This window comes from Myxocyprinus asiaticus, chromosome 5 (assembly GCF_019703515.2).
Source record: "Myxocyprinus asiaticus isolate MX2 ecotype Aquarium Trade chromosome 5, UBuf_Myxa_2, whole genome shotgun sequence".
Classification (NCBI taxonomy): Eukaryota; Metazoa; Chordata; class Actinopteri; order Cypriniformes; family Catostomidae; genus Myxocyprinus; species Myxocyprinus asiaticus.
In genome coordinates this window covers 23,775,130-23,800,214 of record NC_059348.1, presented here as the reverse complement: position 1 = coordinate 23,800,214, position 25,085 = coordinate 23,775,130, and the positions used below count along the sequence as shown (strand labels likewise).

The following is a 25,085-nucleotide window of genomic DNA, read 5'->3' as shown; positions in this document are numbered from 1 at the left end:
AAGTGTAAATTAGGCTGCTTGAGCATTCAGTGTCAGATCGAGTTTTGAAAAGTAACCGTGTAATCTTACGAAACAAAATTTATTTCAAGCAAAATTAAAATCGTAAATATTATTAGAGAGCTTTTTCTTGGTATTAGACCTCCTTGGTTCTGGCTTTCGTGCATGGATGTGTTTTTAAAATGTCAATTGGTATTATTAGTTTACTGCCACATAATGTATGATAGGCATACGGTGTCTTATTCATTGTGAAACTGTGTTTTCTTAATGGCATGAATCGCACTGAAGGCCTAGACTTAAAATGCATGGGCCGCGGCTGATACACTATATTGCCAAAAGTATTCGCTCACCTGCCTTTAGACGCATATGAACTTAAGTGACATCCCATTCTTAATCCATAGGGTTTAATATGACGTCGGCCCACCCTTTGTAGCTATAACAGCTTCAACTATTCTGGGAAGGCTTTCCACAAGGTTTAGGAGTGTGTTTATGGGAATTTTTGACCATTCTTCCAGAAGCGCATTTGTGAGGTCAGACACTGATGTTGGACGAGAAGGCCTGGCTCGCAGTCTTCGCTCTAATTCATCCCAAAGGTGCTCTATCGGGTTGAGGTCAGGACTCTGTGCAGGCCAGTCAAGTTCTTCCACACCAAACTCGCTCATCCATGTCTTTATGGACCTTGCTTTGTGCACTGGTGCGCAGTCATGTTGGAACAGGAAGGGGCCATCCCCAAACTGTTCCCACAAAGTTGGGAGCATGGAATTGTCCAAAATCTCTTGGTATGCTGAAGCATTCAGAGTTCCTTTCACTGGAACTAAGGGGCCAAGCCCAGCCCCTGAAAAACAACCCCACACCATAATCCCCCCTCCACCAAATTTCACAGTCGGCACAATGCAGTCAGACAAGTACCATTCTCCTGGCAACCGCCAAACCCAGACTCGTCCATCAGATAGCCAGATGGAGAAGCGTGATTCGTCACTCCAGAGAACGCGTCTCCACTGCTCTAGAGTCCAGTGGCGGCGTGCTTTACACCACTGCATCCGACGCTTTGCATTGCACTTGGTGATGTATGGCTTGGATGCAGCTGCTCGGCCATGGAAACCCATTCCATGAAGCTCTCTACGCACTGTTCTTGAGCTAATCTGAAGGCCACATGAACTTTGGAGGTCTGTAGCGATTGACTCTGCAGAAAGTTGGCGACCTCTGCGCACTATGCGCCTCAGCATCCGCTGACCCCGCTCTGTCATTTTACGTGGCCTACCACTTCGTGGCTGAGTTGCTGTCATTCCCAATCGCTTCCACTTTGTTATAATACCACTGACAGTTGACTGTGGAATATTTAGTAGCGAGGAAATTTCACGACTGGACTTGTTGCACAGGTGGCATCCTATCACAGTACCACGCTGGAATTCACTGAGCTCCTGAGAGCGGCCCATTCTTTCACAAATGTTTGTAGAAGCAGTCTGCATGCCTAGGTGCTTCATTTTATACACCTGTGGCCATGGAAGTGATTGGAACACCTGAATTCAATTATTTGGATGGGTGAGCGAATACTTTTGGCAATTTAGTGTATATATATATATATAGAGAGAGAGAGAGAGAGAGAGAGAGAGAGAGCGTACACAAGGAACTTTGTCTTTTAATAATCATAAGATACCTATAGCAGCTATAAATATACATTATAGGCCTATAGCTATAACTCAATCAGCAGCATTAAAATGATCATGTAAACATCCAAATACACACTTACACATGGGCAGGGCTTGACTGCATCACTTGGAAAGAAGCCAGTCTCTTGCGTCATCAGGATTTTGCCCTGCCAGGACACATGGTTGATAATTCCATTATATTTGCCTTGGAGCAATGCTCCCCTCCCTTTTCCTTTAATAAATCTAAGACAATTAGCTCATCACAAGCAGTGAAACTCATATAAAGACACAGTTAATTAATGTTCAGACCTTGCCCATGGTTAAACTCCATTACGCATCAGAATAAAAGCATCATCTAACGATGAATAATCATAAAGCTTCCATAACAGAACCATGTGAATCATGACCCTCGTTGAAAATAAGCCATTGTTTGATATTGCTGCTCTGAGCATATTTGGATTTATGAATTACATTAGATCTGAGTTTTGTATTATGTTTTTGTGCACTACATTGTATGGAGAAATCTCAGGCCAAATGCCAGTTTGAAAATAGGCTAATTTCTTGCATGGCTTCAGCCACAATTACCTGGATACTTTTGGATAAAAACAGACAATTCCCGCTAACTCTGTATGAAACAACAGCTGGGAGATCATAATACACTGTGAACGCGCTGGAACCAGATACCAAAATTTAGCAGCCTGTGATTGATTACGAGTCTGGCTGAAGGTTTGACTGCAGGCGTAATGAGTTTGAATAGGCCTCTTCTGAAACACCTATACTGAAGAGAGTGATCATGCAAACATTCTCTGCCTTTCCTTGCTCCCTTTAAGATCATCTTTAACAAGTATGAAATGAATTTCAGAAAAATGCACCTCGACCACAAATTAGATTGGAACCCCAATCTTGAACTGCATTCATGATTTATTTGGCATAATAAATGTTTCACCGTAGCTTTTGAAAGCCCTATATATTTGTTACGCTACAGATAAGCGTATGATAAAGATTAAACTTATTACACCATTAGAGTAAACAGTTGGCAGCCTAAAGGATCAAATGAAATTACAGTGATCGATTGCACTGTTCTGGAAATGGGACAGAGATAATTGTCTTCCAGTAACATGGGAGATGGATGCTCAGCACTCTGTAATTCCATTCTTTGGTGTCATGGGACCCTGAAGATTTAGTAGCCTTATTAACAGTTAAGTGTCATTTCACACAAGATAAAATAAGCCAGTGATGTGCATTATTATTCAATGTGCATTATCATTCAACAGTAGCGCTTCTCATTCCCCTCTGTGACCTGCCTGGTGCGTAAAGGACCGTAGCTGACACGCTTGTCTAGCCAATGCCTGTCGCAGTCTGTTGGCTTAGTGGATCTCTTTGCATCCATTTTTGAGCAGTACAATTTTTTTATTTATTTTTTTACCTCAGTGTGTGCTATCAGGCAGAAATAGCCCAGCATAAAGCATGGGAAATCTCACTAAATGTCTATTTAGGGCTGGGTTCCTCAATTAGTTTTCACCAAGGGCCAAATTCTGCCAACAATACAAAGCCAAGGCCCACCGACCACAATGTTTTGACCACAATGTTTGCTCTGCTTTTATTATTATTATTGTTGTTGTTGTTGTTGTTGTTGTTGTTGTTGTTGTTGTTGTTGTTGTTGTTGTTGTTGTTGTTGTTGTTGTTGTTGTGTTAAAAGTGGTGTGGTGGCGTAGTGGGCTAAAGCACATAACTGGTAATCAGCAAATCACATTGCTGGTTCAATCCCCACAGCCATCACCATTGTGTCCTTGAGCAAGGCACTTAACTCCAGGTTGCTCCAGGGGGATTGTTCCTGTAATAAGTGCACTGTAAGTCGCTTTGGATAAAATCATCTGCCAAATGCATAAATGTAATGTAAATGTAAAAGTCACAATATACATATTCTAATTTTTTTTTTTTTTTTTTTACATTTCTCAGTAGTCTTTTATTCAAACAATTATGAACATTTTTGTATTCAGATACAGAAAACTAAAGAACTTTGCCTGTTGAATATTAAAAACAAATGAACAAACAAAAAATCTGGATCTCCATGTCTGCCACACGAGTCAACTGCTCCTGCTCATCTCCAGACTGGATCTCTTCTCTTCAATTTCCCTAATTGAAGATTAAATTATTAGACCTTTCAGCATTAATATTTTTATTGTTCTTACTTAGATTTTATGGGGATCAAACTGTAACAGTATTAACTGACATGTACTCACCATTCAATGAGAGAAGTGACAGCGACAGGCTGAAGCAATACCTCTGATGTTGGGGCTATATATTCTGTTGTAGCAATCCTGAGACACTGATCAAGATGCACACTGGACAGTCTATTTCTATCCTGGTTCTTGATGATGTCCATTATAGAAAACGATGACTCACAGATGTAAGTGGAGGGGAACATTGAAAGTAGGAACATTGCAGTGATTCTGCTGTTCTTGAATTTAGCTTGAGAAACCACTTTTGTCCAAAAGTTGCTAACACTAGCCTGCTTGTGTTGCTCTCTGAGCAAATCAGACTTTGACATTTCCAAAATCTCCAACTGCAAAGATGCTTCATCTAAGGATGAAACCAGCCGTTTGGCCTCAGCAGTCCATTGCCCACCTGCTGGGACTGAAAATGGCTGTCTTAGGAAGAGAAGTAGTTCACTTGACAGGTTAAAGCTCTCAAATCGCTCCTTGAAATTCTCTTCCAGTCTCATCACGAAGTCACGCATTAGTGGGTCCTCTCGCATCTGGTGTTTCTCGCAATGCTGTTGCAATGCGGAAAGTGTAGCTTTCTCCCTCGAAGATCGCGTTCAAAAAGTGTCAGCTTTAAACGAAATTGTTCAGTCCATTCACATTTGAATTGTCTATTTTCCGTGTCCACTTTTCTTTTCTTCACACTCGCCATGTTTTCACTGTTAGATTAATGCTGTCATGATGCTGCCTTTGAATTTTCGTGACAGAGACGTGCTTACACTGATGTTACCTTGACAACACTATTTGAAAGCGCGGGCCAAACATTTTTCTCTCGCGGGCCGCCTATTGAGGAAGCCTGATTTAGGGTGACCAGATTCCTGCTTGTGGAAAATGGGACAGCCCCCTCCCAGCAATAATGAAATTAAGGTATCCTTACCTAGGCGCCGATCAATGCGAAGTAGAGGTTGCATCTGCATCTGTAACTGTTGTCACCTTGTACTTTTTGCTGGCAGCAATTTTTCTCAGTGTGCGCTTGCCTTTCAAGAGTTTATCGTAAAATGCAGAGCAGTCCAGTCCAAAATTAAGACGTATGAAAAGCATTGCCTTCATGACTGTTACACTGAGTCGAGATTTATTCGGTGTCCATGCTGTGTTCATTAATGCACACACTCCACAAATGCAGATGTCCCAGGCAGGCATAAAACAAACTCCACGACCTTGGAAAGACTCCGAAGTTGATGGTCTTGCTCTCCAGCTCACGAAAAACGTCTGTCCATCTCTCAGACATGGCAGTCTTGTTCATGTTTCACTCAGTGATGTGATGAGTGACAATGTTTTTTGCCCAAGCCCACTCATCAAAGAGTGTGGTTTCGTCAATCAAACTGAGAGCAGGGATTCTGGAGAAGGGTTCGAGGCTGCTCTGAATGTCTTTCCGCTCTGGGATGTCTCTCAGTAGGGCCCACTCAAGTTTTTCTGTGTTCTCCAATGAGCGGCTCCCATTTTGGAGGTAATCCACCAATGCTGAATAAAAGATTCTCATTGCACAAAAGAAATTATCCGCTCACATGTCACCAGCTTCAACCAGGGCATCCAACTGCTTTTTAATGTCAGAGGGTATGAATGATTCCTCCAGCCTGGCCTGCAAGACTTTTCTCAGGTTATGAATGTGCAAAGCCATGGTCATGCACAACAGAATGATAAGCAAAAAGTCCTTCACTTGCATGCACCTTGTCAGATTCGGAACTTTGCTTCACAAAGAAATCGCTAACACTTGGTGTGGCACACTCACTTTTAGCAGCATCCACATGCTTTTTTGAATGAACATGCTGCACGAAGTCGGTGCGGCCTCAATGGGCGATTGAAAAGTGAGCTCCACAAATCTCACACCTCACTTTACTAGGCTCTGTCATTGACTCCTTTTTTAGAAATGTAAACTCTTTTTGAAGACCCTCATTAAATGTAGATGCATGCTTCCTTGACATTTTTCCAGCCGCAATTTCATCTGTGTGCTCTTTCAAACCGACTCTTCAATCAGTTCACTAGCTGGACGTCTATTGATAGGGGATTGTGATTGGATAGTTTAATCCAATCATGTACTTCAAATAACACAGTGTGATTTTACTCGTTTTACAAGCCTTATCCTTGGCTACCTTTCATAAGAATACTTACGTGGCTGAGAAAGCCGCACAGGTGATAAAGACATTTTAGGAGAGGGGAAATACAGGACAAAACACCATTTTTTCAGAATAAGTCGGGACACTAGAAAAAGTGCTTGAATACAGGACTGTCCTGGGAAAAACAGGACGTCTGGCCACCCTATGTCTATTTCCTGCCGAGCTGTTTGAGGCCAGTTGGCCATATTGGAGCAACACCAGGAGGAAGATGAGGTTTTAGTGCCACCATAAACCACAGAAAAAAAGAGCCACGACAGCCCAGCATGAGCCAGCAATAAATGGAGTTAATTAACAGAGGTTCCGGAGGAGCATGTTAATTTTAATCTGACAAATCACAGCCCACGAGCAGGGGGCAGTCATACTCCTAAGGAGCGAATGACCACAATTGTATCCTTCAGTAATGATTGCAAGTCCATTTCTCCTGCATATCTGCATGCAGTACAGAGCCAAAGCTCTTATTTCTCAGATCATTTTATGCTGTTTTTCACATTGTTTATTAAGACTATATTTCCCAGCACATTTCTCCTGCATTTCTGTATGCAGTGCAGAACTGGAACTCAATGCATTCCTAGATAATTCACACCTATTGCTATGTGATGCATTTCCTATGCAAGATGTATATTGTACTACAGGTGACAGTTATACTCCTAAGGAGCGAATGGCCTCAAGTGAATCCTTCAATGATGATTGCAAGTCCATGCATATCTGTATGCAGTACAGAGCCAAAGCTCTTATTTCTCAGATCATTTTATGCTGTTTTTCACATTAAGACGTACTGTATTTCCCAGCACATTTCTCCTGCATTTCCGTATGCAGTGCAGAGCTGCAACACAATGCATTCCTAGATAATTCACACCTATTGCTATGCGATGCATTTCCTATGCAAGTATATTGTACTATAGGTGACATGCAGTGTGGGCCCTTCCGTTCGAACTCTATGCAGGCTTTCCCATCGAATGCAGTGTGAGCCTCAGCGCATTGGTCGCAGGCTCTCCCGTTCGAATCGCAGTGTGGGCCCTCCCGTTTGACCACAATACAGGCTCTCCCATTCGAATCTCAGGGTGGGCTCTCCCATTCGAATGCCGAGTGAGATTTCATGTCATTCATTCCGTGGGCTCTCCCGTCCAAAACACAGTATGAGCTCTCCTGTTCAAGTGAAGTGGTGGTGCAGTAATCTTAAGAGCCTTTTAGCTTTTCCCGTTAACCTTGGCATTGGCATTTCCTTTGCTCATGGTCAAAATGAGCCAGACACACAATAAGGTATGCCTAAATGTGATAAACCATGTGTGCCCTATTGATATTGCAGCCATAGTGCCCCACCAGATAATGTGCTGCAGCACCCGCCTACACTCGATACTGCCGCAGCATTGCCCGCATACTCTCGATTATACCACAGCATCACCCCTTTCGCATTTTGATACTGACACAGCAGTGCCCTGCCATGACAAATGTAATAAAGTTGTATTCTTAACTAACCATTCGCTTCCCTCAAAGCTGCATATAAATGTAATTGACACGTTTTCCATAACTAACCTTTTGCTTCCCTTACAGACGTATATAAAGGTCATAAATTTATATATTCCTAACTAACCATTTGCTCCCCCTACAGGTAAGTACAAACTAACCTTTGCTTCCCTTACAGGTGTTGATAATGAAGTCTTTTGTGCCCTATTTGATACCACAGCAACAGTGCCCCATCCATACCAAATGTGAGTAAACGGTTGTTAATATTTTCTCCACAGGCACTTTCAATGTCTAAGTTCCATACTTTCATAGAAGTTCATCTACAGCAATGGAAACACAGCAGCGCTCCCACAGGAGCTCCTTCACTATGCCCCCAAATACTCAATCCACTGCCGCAGCAGTCCACTTTACTCTACTGCCGCAGCAGTGGTTTAGACTCCGCTCCCGCAGGAGCACCCCCCACCCCACCCTTTTACTATTCCATCACTTCTACTCCACTGCCACAGCACCACCTTAACTCTGCTCTCACAGGAGGCACACTTTACTCTACTGCCGCAGCAGTAGTTTAAACTCCGCTCCCGCAGGAGCACCCTCCTCCTCTTTTTTTACTATTCCATCTCCTCTACTCCACTGCCACAGCACTGCCTTAACTCTGCTCCCGCAGGAGGCCCACTTTACTCTACAGCCGCAGAAGCATTTTACCATGCTTCCGCCAAAGCCTTTTGTCTTCGCTTCTCAGCAGCTGCAGCTAGCATTACAGGAGATAGCAGTCACCACCTCCTCTTCTCAAAGCACCATATTTCCCTATCTATGTGTAGTATATTGATTGAGGCTACCTTTGCAAACAAGCCCTGTTCGATTGCTTGCTGGGCTTACCCGTTCGAATGCCATGAGCTCTCTCTCTCTCTCTCTCTCTATGGAGCAGCCTCCCATTTGAATCGCAATGTGAGCCCTCCCTTTCGAATGCAGCGTGAGCCAACTCTCATTCGCACCTTCCCCGTTCGATTGCTTGCTGGGCTTACTCGTTCGAATGCCGTGAGCTCTCTATCTCTCTCTCTCTATGGAGTAGCCTCCCATTTGAATCGCAATGTGAGCCCTCCCTTTCGAATGCAGCGTGAGCCAACTCTCATTCGCACCTTCCCCGTTCGATTGCTTGCTGGGCTTACTCGTTCGAATGCCGTGAGCTCTCTCTCTCTATGGAGCAGTCTCCCATTCGAATCGCAGTGTGAGCCCTCCCTTTTGAACGCTGTGTGAGCCAACTCTCGTTCCCATTCTCCCCATTCGACTACTTGATGGGCTTACCCATTCGTATGCCGTGAGCTCTCTCTCTCTCTATAGAGCAGGCTCCCATTTGAATCGCAGCGTGAGCCCTCCCTTTCGAACACAGTCCGAGCCAACATTCCCTCTTATTTTCCCCATTCAACTGCTTGCTGGGCTTACCCGTTCGAATGGCGTGAGCTCTCTCTCTCTCCATAGAACAGTCTCCTGTTCTAATCGCAGTGTAAGTCCTCCCTTTCGAACGCAGCGCGAGCCAACTCTCATTTTCACCTTCCCTGTTCGCATACCGTGAGCTCGTCCACTTCTATGACAAGTGATGGTCTCTCGCTCGAAGGCTTTTGAGAACGCACCTTCAAACAAACGCGTAAAGCACTCCCTCTATACAGATTTTGGGGGGAAGAACAATTCAGAAGCATCCGCCAAGTCAATTTACCAAATAGAATCAGGAGTCGAGTCAACTCTCGAGATCCAAGCCCTCCAGTATACGGACAGCAAGCCAAATATGTTTACTGCTTCAATACAAGATTACATTAACATACGAACTACTGAAATAAAAATTTCACTTGCCAGTTCTCCGATACGCCATAGCCTGGTCCTCGGCCACTCCTCCACCCCCTGGTGGACGACAGCCGCGCCTCCCCAGGGCAGATCAGAGGCAGTCCTCCGGCCCCTGGCGGACGGAACGCCCCGCCGCATTTTCGGTGGACGGAAGGGTCTCCCCCGCCCCTGGCAGCGGTTCTCATGCATCTTGCATCTTGTTTTAGGGATGTGATATTTTTACTGGTAAAACAAGAAAGAAAAAAAAAATTAGAAACTGTTTAGATTCAGATTTTGATGCACATGTTTGTTCTCTATCTTACCTGTTGCTTTTGAACAGCAGAACCTGACATCATGATGAGAGAGCAAAAGAAAATTAAATAGCAAAAAATATCATATGTGCATGTAAAAATTCCAATTCTAGGCCATTGTTAGGAATATTCCAGCTCTCCAGTCAATGAAGCCCAGTTGAGTTAGTTGCCTTACTGTATGTCTAGAAACCCACGCTATGTAAATGACATACTCAGTGAGCTCTATGTTAGTGCTTGAAGTGGGTACGTCAGTGTTTGATGTTGGTAGTTGCTCACCGGTTCACAGTACCTGCACTTCTCTAATTTAGTCAACAGAGTACCGGCAGTTTTTCTTGCGTACCACCACTTCTCAGAGTCTCCTGGTACGATGTGATTTCTTTATTTAATGTAATACAGTGGATGATTTGATGTGGCCCAACAATTTATGTGACCCTCCGACGGATTTTGATAAAATTGTGTCACAGTCTAAACATCTGATCGCTCTCTTCATAAAACTCAGCGGTGAGTTTAACAACACTGCAATAAACATATGTTGTGAACAAAAGTGGTCTCCAAGTATCATTTACCAAAAAAACTAAAAATTAAAAAAAAATCTAATTTAATACTAACACGGAAAAGTACCTGCACTTCAAGCACTGCTCTATGTTACCTTCATACTATAGCAGAATGGCTACATCACTGCATTTACTGAAATATATGTGGCATGTCTGAAAACCCATGAACCACACATGAAAAAAAAAACTGAATGTCAAGCAGGATAATACAGAGGCTTCTGTACCTGCTCCTCCACAGACTCCTAGTCTTCCAAGACAGCCCTTATGAGCCCCTATCCCACATTTAGAACACAGGTAGCCTTGGTTGAAAATTCCCCTGAAGAGCAGGAGGGACATAATAGGTCACATAGGTTAACATAGAGACACAAATGCCCCTGAAGAGCAGAAGGGAGAGAATAGGTCACATAGGTTAACATAGCGACACAAATGCAGCAAACATGACTGAATCATGGTAATTAAACAGCATTGATTACCTGAGTGGTTAATATTGGATTAATTTGTACAGAGCCAGTGTTGGTGCTAGACACACAAGGGCATTTTTAAAGTTCCTATATATATATATATATAAATCTAACAAACTTTTTTCTGAAATGTGCAATCTTTTGTTCAAAATCCAAAAAAAAAATTCTAATGCAATGACATTCAAACATTTTTAAAGTGTGGTTTCAAGAAATAATTCACACAAAAATGAAAAAAATGAAAATTCTCTCATCATTTACTCACCCTCATGCTATCCCAGATGTGTATGACTTTCTTTCTTCAGCAGAAGACTTTTAGAAGAATATCTCAGAGCGACTGGAAGTAAATAATTAGAGTGAAAAGAACTTAAATATTGATGTTTCTCATCCAGAAGACATTAGAAGACATTAATTTAACCACTGGAGTCATATGGATTACTTTTACTATGACTGTCTGTGCTTTTTGGAGCTTTAAAGTGCTGATCACAATCCACTTCCATTGTATGGACCTACAGAGTTGAGATATTTTTCTTAAAATCTTTGTTTGTGTTCTGCTGAAGAAAGAAAATCATACACAATTGGGATGGCATGAGGGTGAGTAAATGATGAGAGAATTTTTATTTTTGGGTGAACTATCCCTTTAAGTCCCCAAGTACCTTTTGAAGATGCAATCAATATATCTCATAGAAGTGAGATTGCAGCTCACCTGAGAAGCATATGACAGGAGCTGCAGGTGGTGGCCCTCTCAAAAGTGTGCATCCTAAACTGATGAGAGTTAAAGGTGGCGTTCGCTGGCCGAATATTGGATCTGCAAGTGTATATGGAAAAACAATGGTACAAAGCAATGTTTACTGTATCATACTTGGAGAAAGCTATCCATTAGCATTCCCACTCATCTCAATGGCAGTTGCAAGATTAGTGCACTCAGTCTCAGATGTACACAACCTGTGTGCTACCATCTTTCCTCATAGTGACTCAGTTCTGGGCCCATTTTTGATACATTCACCTGAGCCGTAAGTGCCATGTGGCTAATTACTTTGGAGCCACAGAACAATTTTGTCAACTCTGACTGGCTAATGGCACCACAAGTATGTGCACAGTACTCAGTCTGTTGATAATTTTTACCATTACAAGGTTAGAAGACAGAGAAAAAAAGTTTAAAAAAAAAAAAAAAAATGTGTTCAGGAGCCTGTGCAACCATCTGATGACTACATATGTGCATTTGTACTTGCACACATAAAGTCCTCGGACATGTGTACACACTCATACACACCCATACACGCACCCACACACATACACTCAGGTTTTCTAGGAAAAGGTTCAGAGGTTGCCTGGGAATCCAAAGAGCATGTGGGTGTGGGTGTGTGTGTGTGTGTGTGTGTGTGTGTGTGTGTGTGTGTGTGTGTGTGTGTGTGTGTGTGTGCTCGGATAAGTGCAGACACACACACACACCTCAGAAATGACTGGCCATTAGGAATGAATGGATGAGAAAAAATTTGTGTTCAGGAGCCTGTTCAACCATTAGATGAGCACATACAGTATGTGTATGTGTGCTTCGAACACAGATACACACCTTTTGATTCTTTGACCTCCCAGGCAACTTCTGAACCTTTCTTGACTCCATAGGAACAAAAGAATATTGTAAAAAATATTATGACAGTGTGTTTTGGGAACTTTCACATTCACATTCACTCTCTCTCTCTCTCACACACACACACACACACACACTTTGATATCCCAGGCAACTTCTGAACTATTCTTGACCTCACAGGAACAAAGGACAAATATTACAACAATGTGTCTTGGGAACTTTCACATTCTCACAAAGACAAAGAACAATGTTCTCTAATATACAGAGGCTTTCCCTTGTATGAGGTCAGGTCAATAAACACAACTATCAATAAGTTCCAAAAAGAAGTACAATACCTGTTTTAATTACTACAAATAAAGTTTTAAAAAAATAATAATAAAGATGTATATACATTTTAATGGGCCAGTCATTTTTGTGTGATTTTCTGCCATTGTTTACTAAATAAAAGAGTTAAGAAAAATACGTTCTGGTCAAACATTACAAATTTTATCTATGATATTTAATTTTAAGTAAAAATATATTATATTAAGTAAAAATATCCATACAAAATGCTTTTTTAACACAAAAATTAAGTTGCATTAGCACAGGTAATTTAGGCCTATTGTAATAAATAATACATTCCAAAAAGAGGTACAAAACCTGTTCTAGCTACTAGAAATCAAGTTGAACAAAAAATAAAATAAATAAATAAATAATTATTGCAATATTTAGTGATAATATATGGATTATGTGAGATTCATAAACCATTTAAATAAGTCGGTCATTTTGACCCAGGAACACAAGGAGTGGTAGCCAATGAGGAACACAGCACATGGTTTAAGAGTCCTTCAAAAAAGGGCCTTGTTAAATTCAGAAGTTGGTTGCAAAATGTTTGATATCGAAAGAATACACGGCTACTTTTGAATGGTCATCAATAGACAAAGATGCTTTTTGGCCACATAAAAGTGTAGTTATAGCATCTATCAGCAGCGCTAACCAGTAGCTAACTGCCAATAGCCCTATTCAGACAGGATTACTTTTCTAAACAATGTTTGAGTTACAATTATTATATGTGGGTGTGTCTGTTTTCTAGATGTGTGCGTTACAGAAGGTTGAACACGTTGAATTAATTTAGGTGATAGAAATCTTTTAAACTTTATCTGTTTAAATTTAAAATTACTTATCATTTAAAAATACACTTTAAATAACTAGTCATTTCGCAGTTGTATTTCTCCTTTTCAGGGAGGGAGATCTGTTGCTCTAAGGATGAGTCAGAGGCTACTGGATTTGATGGCATCAACAATAGCAGTTATTCCCCTGGGGCTGTTGCAAATGAGGGAATTTCAATACTGGACAGTGACATTGCCTTGGGCACTGGCTCAGACGCAGAATAATCATTTCCGAGGAGTGTGTTCGGGATCTACGTCACTGAGAGATCCATCTTTTCTCAGTGAAGGGACCCTGTTAGCTCTGGTTAATCAAAGAAAAGTGGTGAAGTCTGACGCGTCACTCACGGGCCGGGCGCGGTGTTCGAAGACAGAACAGTGCGAGGTATGTGGTCTCCGTCCCTAATGGAGAAACACATAAATTATCTGGAGCTATTAACAATGTTTGTAGCTCTTAGACACTTAGTACATTTCCTCCAAGTCTACCATGTGTTAGTCAGAACAGACGACACTACAGTGATAGCGTACATAAATCAGCATGGGGGTGTTCGTTCACAAAAACTTCACAGTCTGAGCAGCACTCACTTTCTGTCGTAGAGCCCATGTTATGGGGATAATGAACACAGGCACGGATCTGTTGTCCAGAGAAAATCCCTTATACAGGAATTGTGCACTTCACCCTCAGTTGGTGAATCAGGTGTAGCAGAGATACGGCTGGGCTGCCATAGATATCTTCGCATTATGTGATAACGTGCAATGTCCCATGTTCTTTTCACTGGCGGACGAAAATGCACCGTTAAGTGTGTGGATGCTCTAGCACATCCATGGCCAAATGTGTTACTGTACATGTTTCCCCATCCGAGCCTCATCGGGCTGACATTACAGAGGGTGCAGGAATACGGGCATTCACTGATACTAATTTCACCCCTCCCCTCACAGGATGGCTCCCTGGGCCTGGCCTGTGAGAGGTTGAATATAAATGCCACCGGGTTACCTCCTAAAGTGATCGAGTGCAACGATTCAGAGCGCAAGGTCAGCCTCGACACGCTCTTTGTATAATGACAAATGGGGTGTGTATGAACGATGGTGTGTGCATAGACAAGTCATTCCATTCCTGTGTTCAGTGACTGATGTTCTATGTTTTCTTCAGGATTTGTTAGAAAAGGGCAGAGTCTTTTCTACTCTAATGGTTTACCTGCCATCTATTTCACCATGTCATGTTGGGCTAGACTCTGGAACAATGGGTCAGCACCCACTGGTATGTCAGTTTATGAGAGGTGCATAACTGTTACACCCAGTTTTTGTATCCTGGTCATGTCTTGGAATTTATCAGTGGTTTTAGACGTGCTTTCACAGCCTCCTTTTGAACCATTAGAATGTGTCAACTTAAAGCTTATTTCTCTTAAGACGGCTTGACTTTTGGTGCTCACAACAGCAAAGCAATTGAGTGAGCTGCATGCTTTGTCAGTACACTCCTCATGTATGCAGTTTGCCTCCGGTGGGTCAAAAATAACACTTAAAGCTAATCCGGTATTTGTTCCTAAAGTGAGCGATTAAACAGGGGCTTGTAGGTCTGTTGATTAGCTAGCTTTTCATTCACCGCCTTTTTCCTCACCAGAGGAAGAGCGGCTGTACTGTCTGTGCCCAGTGCGTGCGTTTAGATCTTGTGTTACGCGAGGCGAGGAGTAAAGGAAGGCTTTTTTGGAAGAACCACAGCATTTTCTTGTTCCCAGACTTTGTGAATTCGACAAGAGATAAACATGATCGATTCAAGGAATGCAAGAAACACTTACATCAACAGAAGGTCGCGTTTGCACTGATGTTCCCAGCCAAATTGAGAATAGATGCTAAGGATGGCTGTAAAACATTCACATGCCCACAGCAAGCGATGTCCTTTTTTGTTTCTTTTTGTGCTGGTTCTTTGTGTGGCTGGAGTTTTTTTGTGGAGTAACACTCCTTAGGGACAGTTTTGTGGATGAATCTGCACGTTCTTTGTGCTTATGCCTCCTATTGGCTGGAGTTTATTTTGTGGATTATTTCTTGCAAGACATTGGAGTGATTAAGTCATTTGTTGCACTCCTGTTGCAGCCGAATGGGCCGGCTCACTGAACATTCGTTTGACTCTCCGAGGAAACCGAGCGCCTTTTTTTTTCTTTTTGTGCTGGTTCTGCCTAGTGGCTGGAGTTTGTTTTGTGGAGTAACACACCTTCGGGACAGTTATGTGGATGAATCTACATGTTCTTTATGTTTATTCCGCCTACTGCCTGGAGTTTGTGTTAAAGATTATCTTTTGTTATGTAATTCTGTCTCACAAAATTTGTATAGAAACAATGGACTTGAGCAATCCAATGGCAAAGTTGTCACGGGGGCTCTCTTTGGCGTGCATGGACTGTTTGAGTTTAGAGGGATGGCCACCAGTTGGCACTGTTTTTTTGGTTCTGGGGGAAGTTCGGGGTTTGATTGTTGCACTAATGTTGGAATGTGGTCTTTATAATTTTGTTCTTGACACACAATCTATTTTTTCTCATATGTCAAAATGTCAAATGTTAATATGAGTGGATTGTCTCTCTCCATGTGGAATGTGAATGGGTTGGGGCACCCCATAAAAAGAAGGAAGGTTATTTCTCTTCTTAAGCGTAAAATATATGATATAGTGTTTCTTCAAGAAACACATCTTTCCCCGCAGGAAGCTGAAAAATTTGGGAAGATATGGGGTGCACATGTTTTCTTTAGTGCTGGCTCAAGTAAGAGAAGGGGAGTCATTACATTGATAAGTAAGCATCTACAATTCAAATGTCTCAAACAGATTTAAGATCAATTAGGAAGAGTCTTTATTGTTTTACAGAAATTCAGGGGCAAAGTCTTATTTTGGCTAATATTTGCACACCTAACGTTGATGATCAAGGCTTATTTATAAATCTTGAAGGGGTGTTGCAAGCCGCTGGCACCCCTCATGATATAATATTGGGAGGAGACTTTAATCTTTTGATGGACTCAGACCTTGATCATAGTGAAGCAAAAGTTTGCAAGCCCCCTAGAGCAACATTGACACTTCACAGGATGTATAAAAATCTTGGTCTTACAGATATTTGGAGACTTTTGAATCCATCTGGTAGGGACTATACATTTTTTCATCAGTGCATAAGATTTATTCTAGAATAGATTTTTTTTATATCTAAGTCCCTCATTTCATCTGTTGTTGATTGCTCATTTGGAAACATTTTAGTCTCAGCTCACAGCCCTGGTGAGTTTAGAGGTGTTTCCACATATGGAGAAAAGGAAATCATATAGTTGGTGCTTTAATGTATCCCTTTTGCAAAATACTGAATTCCAACAAATGTTAAAGGCTGAAATCAATGTTTATATGGAGACCAACTGGTCCTCAGTATCCTCTGTGGGCGTGGCTTGGGAGGCACTTAAGGAGGCTCTTAGGGGCCTGATCATACAGTATGCCTCATCCAAAGCACGAGAACTCGTGGAGTTGGAAGGGAATATTAAAAGTGCCGAGGCAGAGCTGAAGCACCGAATGTCGTCCGATGGCCTCAGAGAATTGACCCGATTGAAATACAGATATAAATTACTTTGCCGCGGAAGGTGGAGTTTTGGCTATTCAGGGCAAGACAGTCATACTTAGAGTTGGGGGACAAAGCAGGAAAACCTCTGGCTAGATATATAAAACAGATATTTTCTACCATTCCCTCAGTGAAATCTGCTGGTGGTGAAATATTTACCACAGCCACTGATATTAATAATGCTTTTAAAGAATTGAATCTTGATCTCTATTGTTCCATGTCTTCGTCTACTGATGAGGATATTAGAAACTTTGTGGAACCATTAGAAGTTCCTAAACTGACGGCTGAGCAAAAAAATTATCTTGATTCTGAGATAACCTTGGAGGAGCTTGGCGAGGTTATTAAGGTCTTGCCTACAGGCAAGGCTCCAGGGCCAGATGGCTTTGCCGAGTTTTTTGAGATCTTATGCTACAGAATTGGCTCCACTTTTGCTAGAAGTTTATATGGAATCATTAAAGAATGGAAAGCTTCCGCCAACCATGATGCAAGCCCGGATCAGTCTGATTCTTAAAAAGGACAAAGTTCCAAGCGAGTGTAAGAGTTACCGTCCAATTTCCCTGATCCAGCTAGATGTTAAAATATTGTCAAAAAGTTTGGCTAACCAATTAAGTAAAGTTATGACATCTCTTTTACATATAGATCAAGTGGGGTGTATTCGGGGCCGTAGCTCTTCTGATAACATTAGGCGTTTCATCAATATCATGTGGTCAGTGGCGAATGATCAGACTCCGGTTGCTGCCATCTCAGTTGACTCCAAAAAGGCATTTAATATGGTAGAATGGGATTATCTTTTTAAGATTTTGGAAATGTACAGGTTTGGGAATACTTATATTGGTTGGATTAAGTTACTTTATAGACACCCGGTAGCAGCGGTACAAACGAATGGATTAATTTCAGATTATTTTACTCTGGATAGGGTCACCCGGCAGGGTTGCACTCTTTCCTCATCATTGTTCTGTCTTGCTCTGGAACGATTAGCAGCCGTGATAAGAAAGGAGGCTGATTTTCCAGGGGTGGTGGCGGAAAGTGTGGCACATAAGCTTTTGCTTTACGCAGATTATATTTTATTATTCGTCTCTGACCCTACTAGATCTATGCCTTGCCTCCACAGAATTTTTCTCCCTTTTTCTACCCAATTTGGAATGCCGGAGGACGAATCTAAGTTGCCTCCGCGTCTGAGACCGTCAACCTGCACATCTTATTACATGGCTTGTTGAGTGCATGTGTGGAGGCTTCACGCTATTCTCCACTGCATCCAGGCACAACTCACCACGTGCCCCACTGAGAGCGAACCACATTACAGTGACCACGAGGAGGTTACCCCATGTGAATACCCTCCCTAACAACCAGGCCAATTTGGTTGCTTAGGAGACCTGGCTGGAGTCACTCAGCACGCCCTGGATTAGAACTCACAACTCCAGGGGTGGTAGTAAGCGTCTTTACTCGCTGAGCTACCCAGGCCCCCTATTAATTCCTTTTCTAGTTCTCGGGATACAGAGTTAATTGGTCTAAATCTGAAGCTTTGGCTCTGACAGCGTACTGCCCAGTAACGGCTTTTCAGCCGGGTGCCTTCCAGTGGCCCAAACAGGGCATTAAGTATTTTGAGTATTTTATTCCCAGCAAATTTGTTTTAGTTAGAGTTTATTTTGACCCTTTATTAAAAAGATTTTCGAGTGATGTGGGCAGGTGGGCTTCATTACATTTATCTATAATTGGGAAGGTTAATGTTATTAAAATGAATTGTATTCCAAAATTCAACTACCTGCTACAGTCTCTCCCTACAGATGTCTCCCTCTCTTATTTCAAGCAATTTGATAGCATAGTGAAGTCCTTCATTTGGAATGGTAAATGTCCTAGATTACATTTCATAAATTGCATAGGCAGACTGACAAAGGTGGGCTAGGCCTACCCAAGATTTTGTTTTATTATTATGCATTCAGTCTCAGACATTTGGCTCATTGGTCGCTTCGACCTGAGAGAGCCCCTCCCTGGTTTTGTATTGAACAGGAAGTTCTTGCCCCTATTTCGCCATTGCAAAGCCTTTCTATCAAACTAATCTGAGAAGTTAAGTTACACCCCGTTATCTCACATTTGCACTGGGTATGGACAAAAGTTTCCAGAGTGTTTAATTCTGACATTTAGTTAAATGTTGCCTCGAGCATATGGCTGAACCCAAAATTATGTATTAATAAGTCCCCTTTCTGCTGGTCAGAGTGGATTGTGAGGGAGGTTAATACACTCTGTGACCTATATGAGAGTGGAGTATTGAGATCCTTTGAAAATTTGGTTCAACATTTTGGGATTCCCAGATCTCAGTTCTTTAGGTATTTACAGCTGCGCCATCTGCTCTGTACTAATTTTGGGAGTAGCATACACCCTCCAAAAGTGGCAGATACTCTGGGAGTGGTGATTACTGCTTTTAGAAAAGGTCATGAGGCATCAGTGTATTACTCCCTGCTAATTCAGTGTCTGGGGGACGGAGCTTTAACTTCTATCAAGAGATTATGGGAGAAAGATTTTAAACTTGGTATTGGAGGAGGGAGTGTGGGCTAGGATTCTAAAAAATGTCAAGTCTGCATCTAGAGATGCAAGGGTGCGCCTTATGTAATTCAATATTTTACATCGATTCTACTGGACCCCCTCTAGATTCTATAGGCTTGGTCTTAAAGACACACCCACCTGATGATGATACCAATCAGAAGAAAACCCATGTTAACCCATGTGTTAAGATCCAAGAATTTTGGTTGAAGGTTCAGAGTATTATGTGTGATGTTTTGGGCACTCAAATTTAATTTTGCCCCAGACTCTGTATTTTAGGCGATGGGGCGGTCATCAATATAGGGGATAAACATGTAAAAATTGGGTCCTACCCAGTGTTATGATCAGCAGACAGATTGTTTTAAGGGGACGGAAGTCAGCTGGAGCGCCCTCATTTCAAGAGTGGTGCACGGAGATGGGGAGCAGAAGCGGTTCTAGATTGTATGGTGCCCTGGGCGAAACCCGCTTCAACATGCCCCCAAAGTTGTTGACTGGGGGGTGGTGCCACCACTGATGGGGAGGGTGGCAGCTTTCGAGGAAGTGTCATCTAGAAGGCTGGGGAACTTGGATTCGTTTGATGGGAAATGGGGCAGCTATTTGGCATTCTTGAAGGGCTCTCGGGGAAGGGCAGAGGAGAGAGAAGTATAGTTTTAAATGTGTGTGATTATTGTATATTTGTGTGTGTGTGTGTGTGTGTTTATACTCATATGTGACCACAGGGATGTTTGTTGAAGGTCAGGGTGGGGTTGGGGAGGGATAATAGTGGGGGTTAAATGTTGATTCTGTGAATATATGTTTTGCTTTTCTTTGTTAACTGTATGAATCAATAAAAAAATGTTAATCAGAAAAACAAAACACCAGACCTTCACAGATGCGCATCTTACGCAGTTACGGTAGTGAGACAGCTAAACATTTAGCTTTGCCTTTGGGGAATTTTTCCTTTAGACCATTCAGAAATGCCGGATTATGGATGGGTGAACTAGTAATGTTGAGGTCCTTCAGTTGTAGATGGAAATGAATGCCTGCTAGGGTGGCTGAAGAGTTGGATTGCAAATTACAAATTATAAATACTATATGCAAATATAATGACAGTTGTTGGAAGAGTGGGAACAGACAAAATCAGCACAGAGGAAATGATTAGCTCAGGCAGGTCATAAGAGTGTGGATTTAGCCATCCCTGACCTTATATTTTGGCAGCAGTATTCATGAATAAAAGATTTAGGAGGTGCCAGTTATCTTAATATTAACCTGATTTGGAAGAAACAAATTAAGTTTAAATATGCAGTCCAACTGAGTCGACACTATTGTGACGAGGAATGAGGATCTAAATGCAGCTTTAATGAGAACAAAAGATGAAAAAAGTAACTCAGAATAAACTGAAACAAAAACACAAGAACCCAGGCACAGAACATGACAACACATGTAAAGACTGACAAAGAAACCAGGGGAAACAAGGGCTTAAATACACATGGGCAAACAAGGAAACGAGGAACACCTGGGGAAAACTATCAGGGGAAAACCAATCATAAAATGAAACTACAAAAGGACTACAAACTAACAAGAAACGGGAACTAAACAAGAATTTCAACATAAAAGTCAACACAAAAACAGGGAATGTGTGACAACTATTGATATAGGGAATCAAATAGTGACCTTTATAATAATATTGACTAATGCTTGAACATCACATAGAAGATGATCAGTTTACCTTGCCATACCTCGCTCCACAAGACACACGATTATAATGGTGTAGAGTTCAAAACATGAAATATTTATACCCAGGGCAAGAGGGGATTCAGCGGCCAGTCTGTAGACTGCTTATGTCTGAATATACAACCTGCCAAAAGAGCTGCATCTTTAAATTAGGGAGGTACTAGGCTAATCAAATTAGTCATATTATTTTAAACCATTCCAAATATTTAAGTGAACCCAGATATGCATGAATTCATAGCATGATACAGTGAATTAGGAAACGATCACTGAAAATTGTTTAAAGCGCCTTACACAGCCGAGTAAGCCTGCTCTGCGCATCGTCAAATCAGTATTAAACAGTGTCAAGGTGTATATTTTGGTTCTGTGTAAATTAAATGCAGCATCAGGGCAGCCTTAAACATTTGTTTAACCTTTTCATGAGTTATTTTCATATTTCAAGGTTAACTTCATAATTCACATTCTATATTCATAATTTAAATATGATCTAATAAAATTTTGCATTGTACTGCTATGTAAATGTATTTATGCCTGCTCTGATCAGATTTAAAGTCAATAAGATCAAGTGCCACTTCAGATGCAGATTTTGTGCCACCTGGGGTGTAAGATGGTATAAAACGACGTAACCCTGTGCACTCCGAAGCTAGGTGAGACTTTTGAGCCTGGTATCACACTCCTTAGAAGACAGAATCAAACAATCCACTATGAGCCAGTATATATCCAGATGGCACTGTAATATTTTACCTGGTGTGATTACACTAGCTGGGCTCAGGCATACGATCAACCTGGTGCAATCTTATATTTGTTCTGCAGTTCCCAGCCAAAAGCGGTTGTCATATAAATTGCTTAAATTACTTAACAGGTCAATACTGTTATAAAACAGGGGTAGCCTGCTCCTGAAATGTTAATTTGCAGGATTATACTGTATATGCGCAACAGCATTAAATTCAGTAGAGATATTGACTGATGCAGAGGCTTCGGCTGCGCTTCTTCGAAACGGTCACCCAGTCTCACGCCAACACGGAAATAATGGACATGCTTTCCCGGGCAGCCGCAAGCGTCAGGCTAGAGTGGAACCCTCCACTCTCCCCTGAACCCTCACAGCTTGACGATTAGTTCCTGGGCTCGGGGCGCCACCCACGGCCACGCCCCACCCCCGTTCCTTTCTTCCCGGAAGTGCATGAGGAGATGACAAGATCGTGGGAGGCACCTTTTACTGCCCGGTCCCGGTCTTTCAGCTCCCCCGCTCTCACTACCCTCGATGGTGGAGCGGCCAGGGGGTATTCGGTGATCCTCCAGGTGGATAAGGCACTCGCGGTGCACTTGTGTCCGCAGAGCACCACCACCTGGCGTGGGTGCCCGAAGCTCCCGTCCAGGGCCTGTAGGTTTATGTCGTCCCTGACGACTGTGGCCTGCGGTGCCGCTGGACAAGCCGCCTCCGCCCTGCACACCATGGCTCTCCTGCAAGTACACCAATCCAAGGCGCTAAAAGAACTGCACGAGGGTAGTTCTGACCTGGGATTGATGCAGGAACTGTCATCTTTGGCTCAACTTGGTCGAGATGGGAGAAGCGGACAAGGCATGGTTTATTTGACGCCCCCTTTTCCCAGGTTGGCCTGCTTGGCGACGCCGTCGAGGACTTTGCCCAGCAGTTCTCGGCGGTGAAGAAGCAGACGGAGGCCTTACAACATATTGTGGCAGCGGGGGCGTGTTCAAGCATCCGTACGGAGAGAGAGAAAGCGGTAAGGGCGCTTGCACCTGAGCTAGATTATGTTTAACACCTGTCTCTAATTCCAGTGAGCAGAGGGAGAGCGGCATATAAACAGCCACACCACCAGCAACCGAGGGAGAGAGAGACTGGCACAAGGAAGGCCACGCTGCTACAGAAGCTGTTGTGTTTATTGTGTTTGTGAAGCTAAAGTGTTTAAGTAACCATTTGCCTGTGAAGCTGATGTGTTTAAATAACTCCGTACCTATGAGACTGTTGAGTTTGTGAAACTGTAAGCATCAAGGTGGCCAAATTAAACGCTTACCTGAACCTGGAAACCTCACTTCCCTGTTCTCCTTTCCACTGAACAGTGTTACACATATCCTGCCCCGGCGTGGCTTAAGACCCCGCACCCTGTCTGCTCGTTGCCAAGGGCGTCCACCTGCAACAACAACACCGGCTCCGCCGCAGCCCGCCCCCGTGGCCCGGCTCTGACATGGAGCCCTCCGCAGGAAGCAGACGCCACCCGTCTCGCGGCCGGCCGCTAAGAACCCGAGGAAGGCTTCGAAGCGCCCCCGAGACGGGTGACCCAGGAGCGAGGAGACCCACTTCTCTGGGGCTGGTCGACAGACCGGGACACGCCCACACAGGATTGGTTCCAGTGGACTACGGGGATGAGATTTCTCCTCCCCCCTCCTCGGCCAATCTTATGGTGGGTGGCAGGAGCCAGGTAAGTGCTTCGATGTCCCTGGACTCAGCACGGCCACTTGGCTCGAGTCCCCACGACATGGCACCTCGAGCTCCGCCCCGCCGCGAGGCCCCACCCGCACATCCGACTTGATCATTCCCTTGGTCCCCCTCGCCCGGAGTTTGGGCGCATGGCTCGCGCTTTCCAACCTGTCGCGATGGCTGACCCGGACCGTCCGACTTGGCTACGCGATTCAGTTCGCCAGGCACCCGCCCAAGTTCAGCTGCGTCCGCTTCACCTCGGTGAAGGGCGAGAACGCCACTACCTTGCGTGCGGAAATCGCTACCCTTCTGTGCAAAGGGCGCGATAGAGCCTGTCCCTCCAGCCAAGATGACGAAAGGGTTCTACAGCCCTTACTTCATCGAACCGAAGAAAGGCGGTGGGTTGTGACCAATCCTGGACCTGCGAGTACTGAACCGGGCTTTGCACAGACTCCCGCCAAGATGCTGATGCAAAAACGCACTCTAACGAGCGTCCAGCATCAAGATTGGTTCGCGGCGGTAGACCTGAAGGACACGTACTGCCACGTCTTGGTCTTACCTCGACACAGACCCTTCCTGCGGTTTGCCGTCGAAGGCCAGGCATACCAGTACAAGGTCCTCCCCTTCGGCCTGACCTTGTTCCCTTGCGTCTTCACGAAGGTCGCAGAGACAGCCCTTGCCCCGCAAAGGGAAGTGGGCATCCACATCCTCAACTATCTCGATGACTGGCTAATCCTAGCTCACTCTCAAGTGTTGCTGTTCGCACACAGGGACCTCATGCTCCAGCACCTCAGCCGACTGGGGTTTCAGGTCAACTGGGAAAAATGCAAGCTCCCCCCAGTTCAGAGCATCTCTTTTCTTGGTTCGGAGTTGGACTCAGTCTCGATGACAGCGCCTCAAGAACGAGAGTGCGCAGTCGGTGCTGAACTGTCTGAAGGCGTTCAGACGGAGTACAGCGGTTCCACTGAAAAATTTTCAGACGCTCCTTGGGCATATGCCATCCTCAGTGGTCGACAGAGGTTCCCACGACCCCTTTTAGGGATCAGGTGGTGAACCTGCAAGCGCTGCCCCAGGAGGAGGCCGACCCAGCCTTAGAAGCTCCGAGCAGCTCTTTGTCTGCTTTGGTGGACAGCGGAAAAGAAGCGCTGTATCCAAACAGAGGATCACCCACTCGGTCATTGACGCCATCGCAATGGCACATCAGGCTCAGGACATGCCACCCCCTGTGGGATTACGAGCCCACTCTTCCAGGAGTGTGGTGGCCTCCTGGGCCTTGGCCAGTGGCGCCTCTTTGGCAGACATCTGCAGAGCAATGGGCTGGGCAACACCCAACACCTTTGCGAGGTTCTACAATCTCTGGGTTGAGCTGGTCATGTCCCGTGTATTGGCAGGCGTGAGCAGGTAAGTTCCGGGACAGCTGGCCGGAACTACCACTTGCGCATAGTGCCTTTCCCCTCCCTTGAGGT

The 25,085-nt window shown here is 43.7% G+C and overlaps 2 protein-coding genes across 2 annotated transcripts in view; both read right to left on the bottom strand.

Moving 5' to 3' along the window:
• The window catches only part of vav3b (vav 3 guanine nucleotide exchange factor b), a gene marked incomplete at its 5' end in the record, with an annotated part of 83,075 nt that overhangs the window by 25,423 nt on the left and 32,567 nt on the right, over positions 1-25,085 (bottom strand). Inside the window, 5 exon segments of the mRNA XM_051698360.1 lie at positions 1,748-1,819; positions 4,994-5,148; positions 10,393-10,484; positions 11,333-11,434; positions 12,200-12,320. Of these exon segments, the coding sequence (XP_051554320.1) occupies positions 1,748-1,819; positions 4,994-5,148; positions 10,393-10,484; positions 11,333-11,434; positions 12,200-12,320 (542 nt within the window).
• On the bottom strand, positions 3,520-8,858 carry LOC127440397 (general transcription factor II-I repeat domain-containing protein 2-like). Its single transcript, XM_051696934.1, has 3 exons — positions 8,791-8,858; positions 3,890-5,901; positions 3,520-3,782 (listed from the first exon to the last, which is right to left on the bottom strand). Exons 2-3 carry the CDS (start codon positions 4,402-4,404, stop codon positions 3,734-3,736), a joined length of 564 nt encoding a protein of 187 aa, XP_051552894.1. The 5' UTR covers positions 4,405-5,901; positions 8,791-8,858; the 3' UTR covers positions 3,520-3,733.

Coding starts and splice junctions, on each gene's coding strand:
- LOC127440397 (XM_051696934.1), bottom strand. CDS start 4,404: ATGCGAGAGGACCCACTAATGCGTGACTTCGTGATGAGACTGGAAGAG. Junction 3,783..3,889: donor GTCACTTCTCTCATTGAATG/GTGAGTACATGT, acceptor ATCTTCAATTAG/GGAAATTGAAGAGAAGAGAT.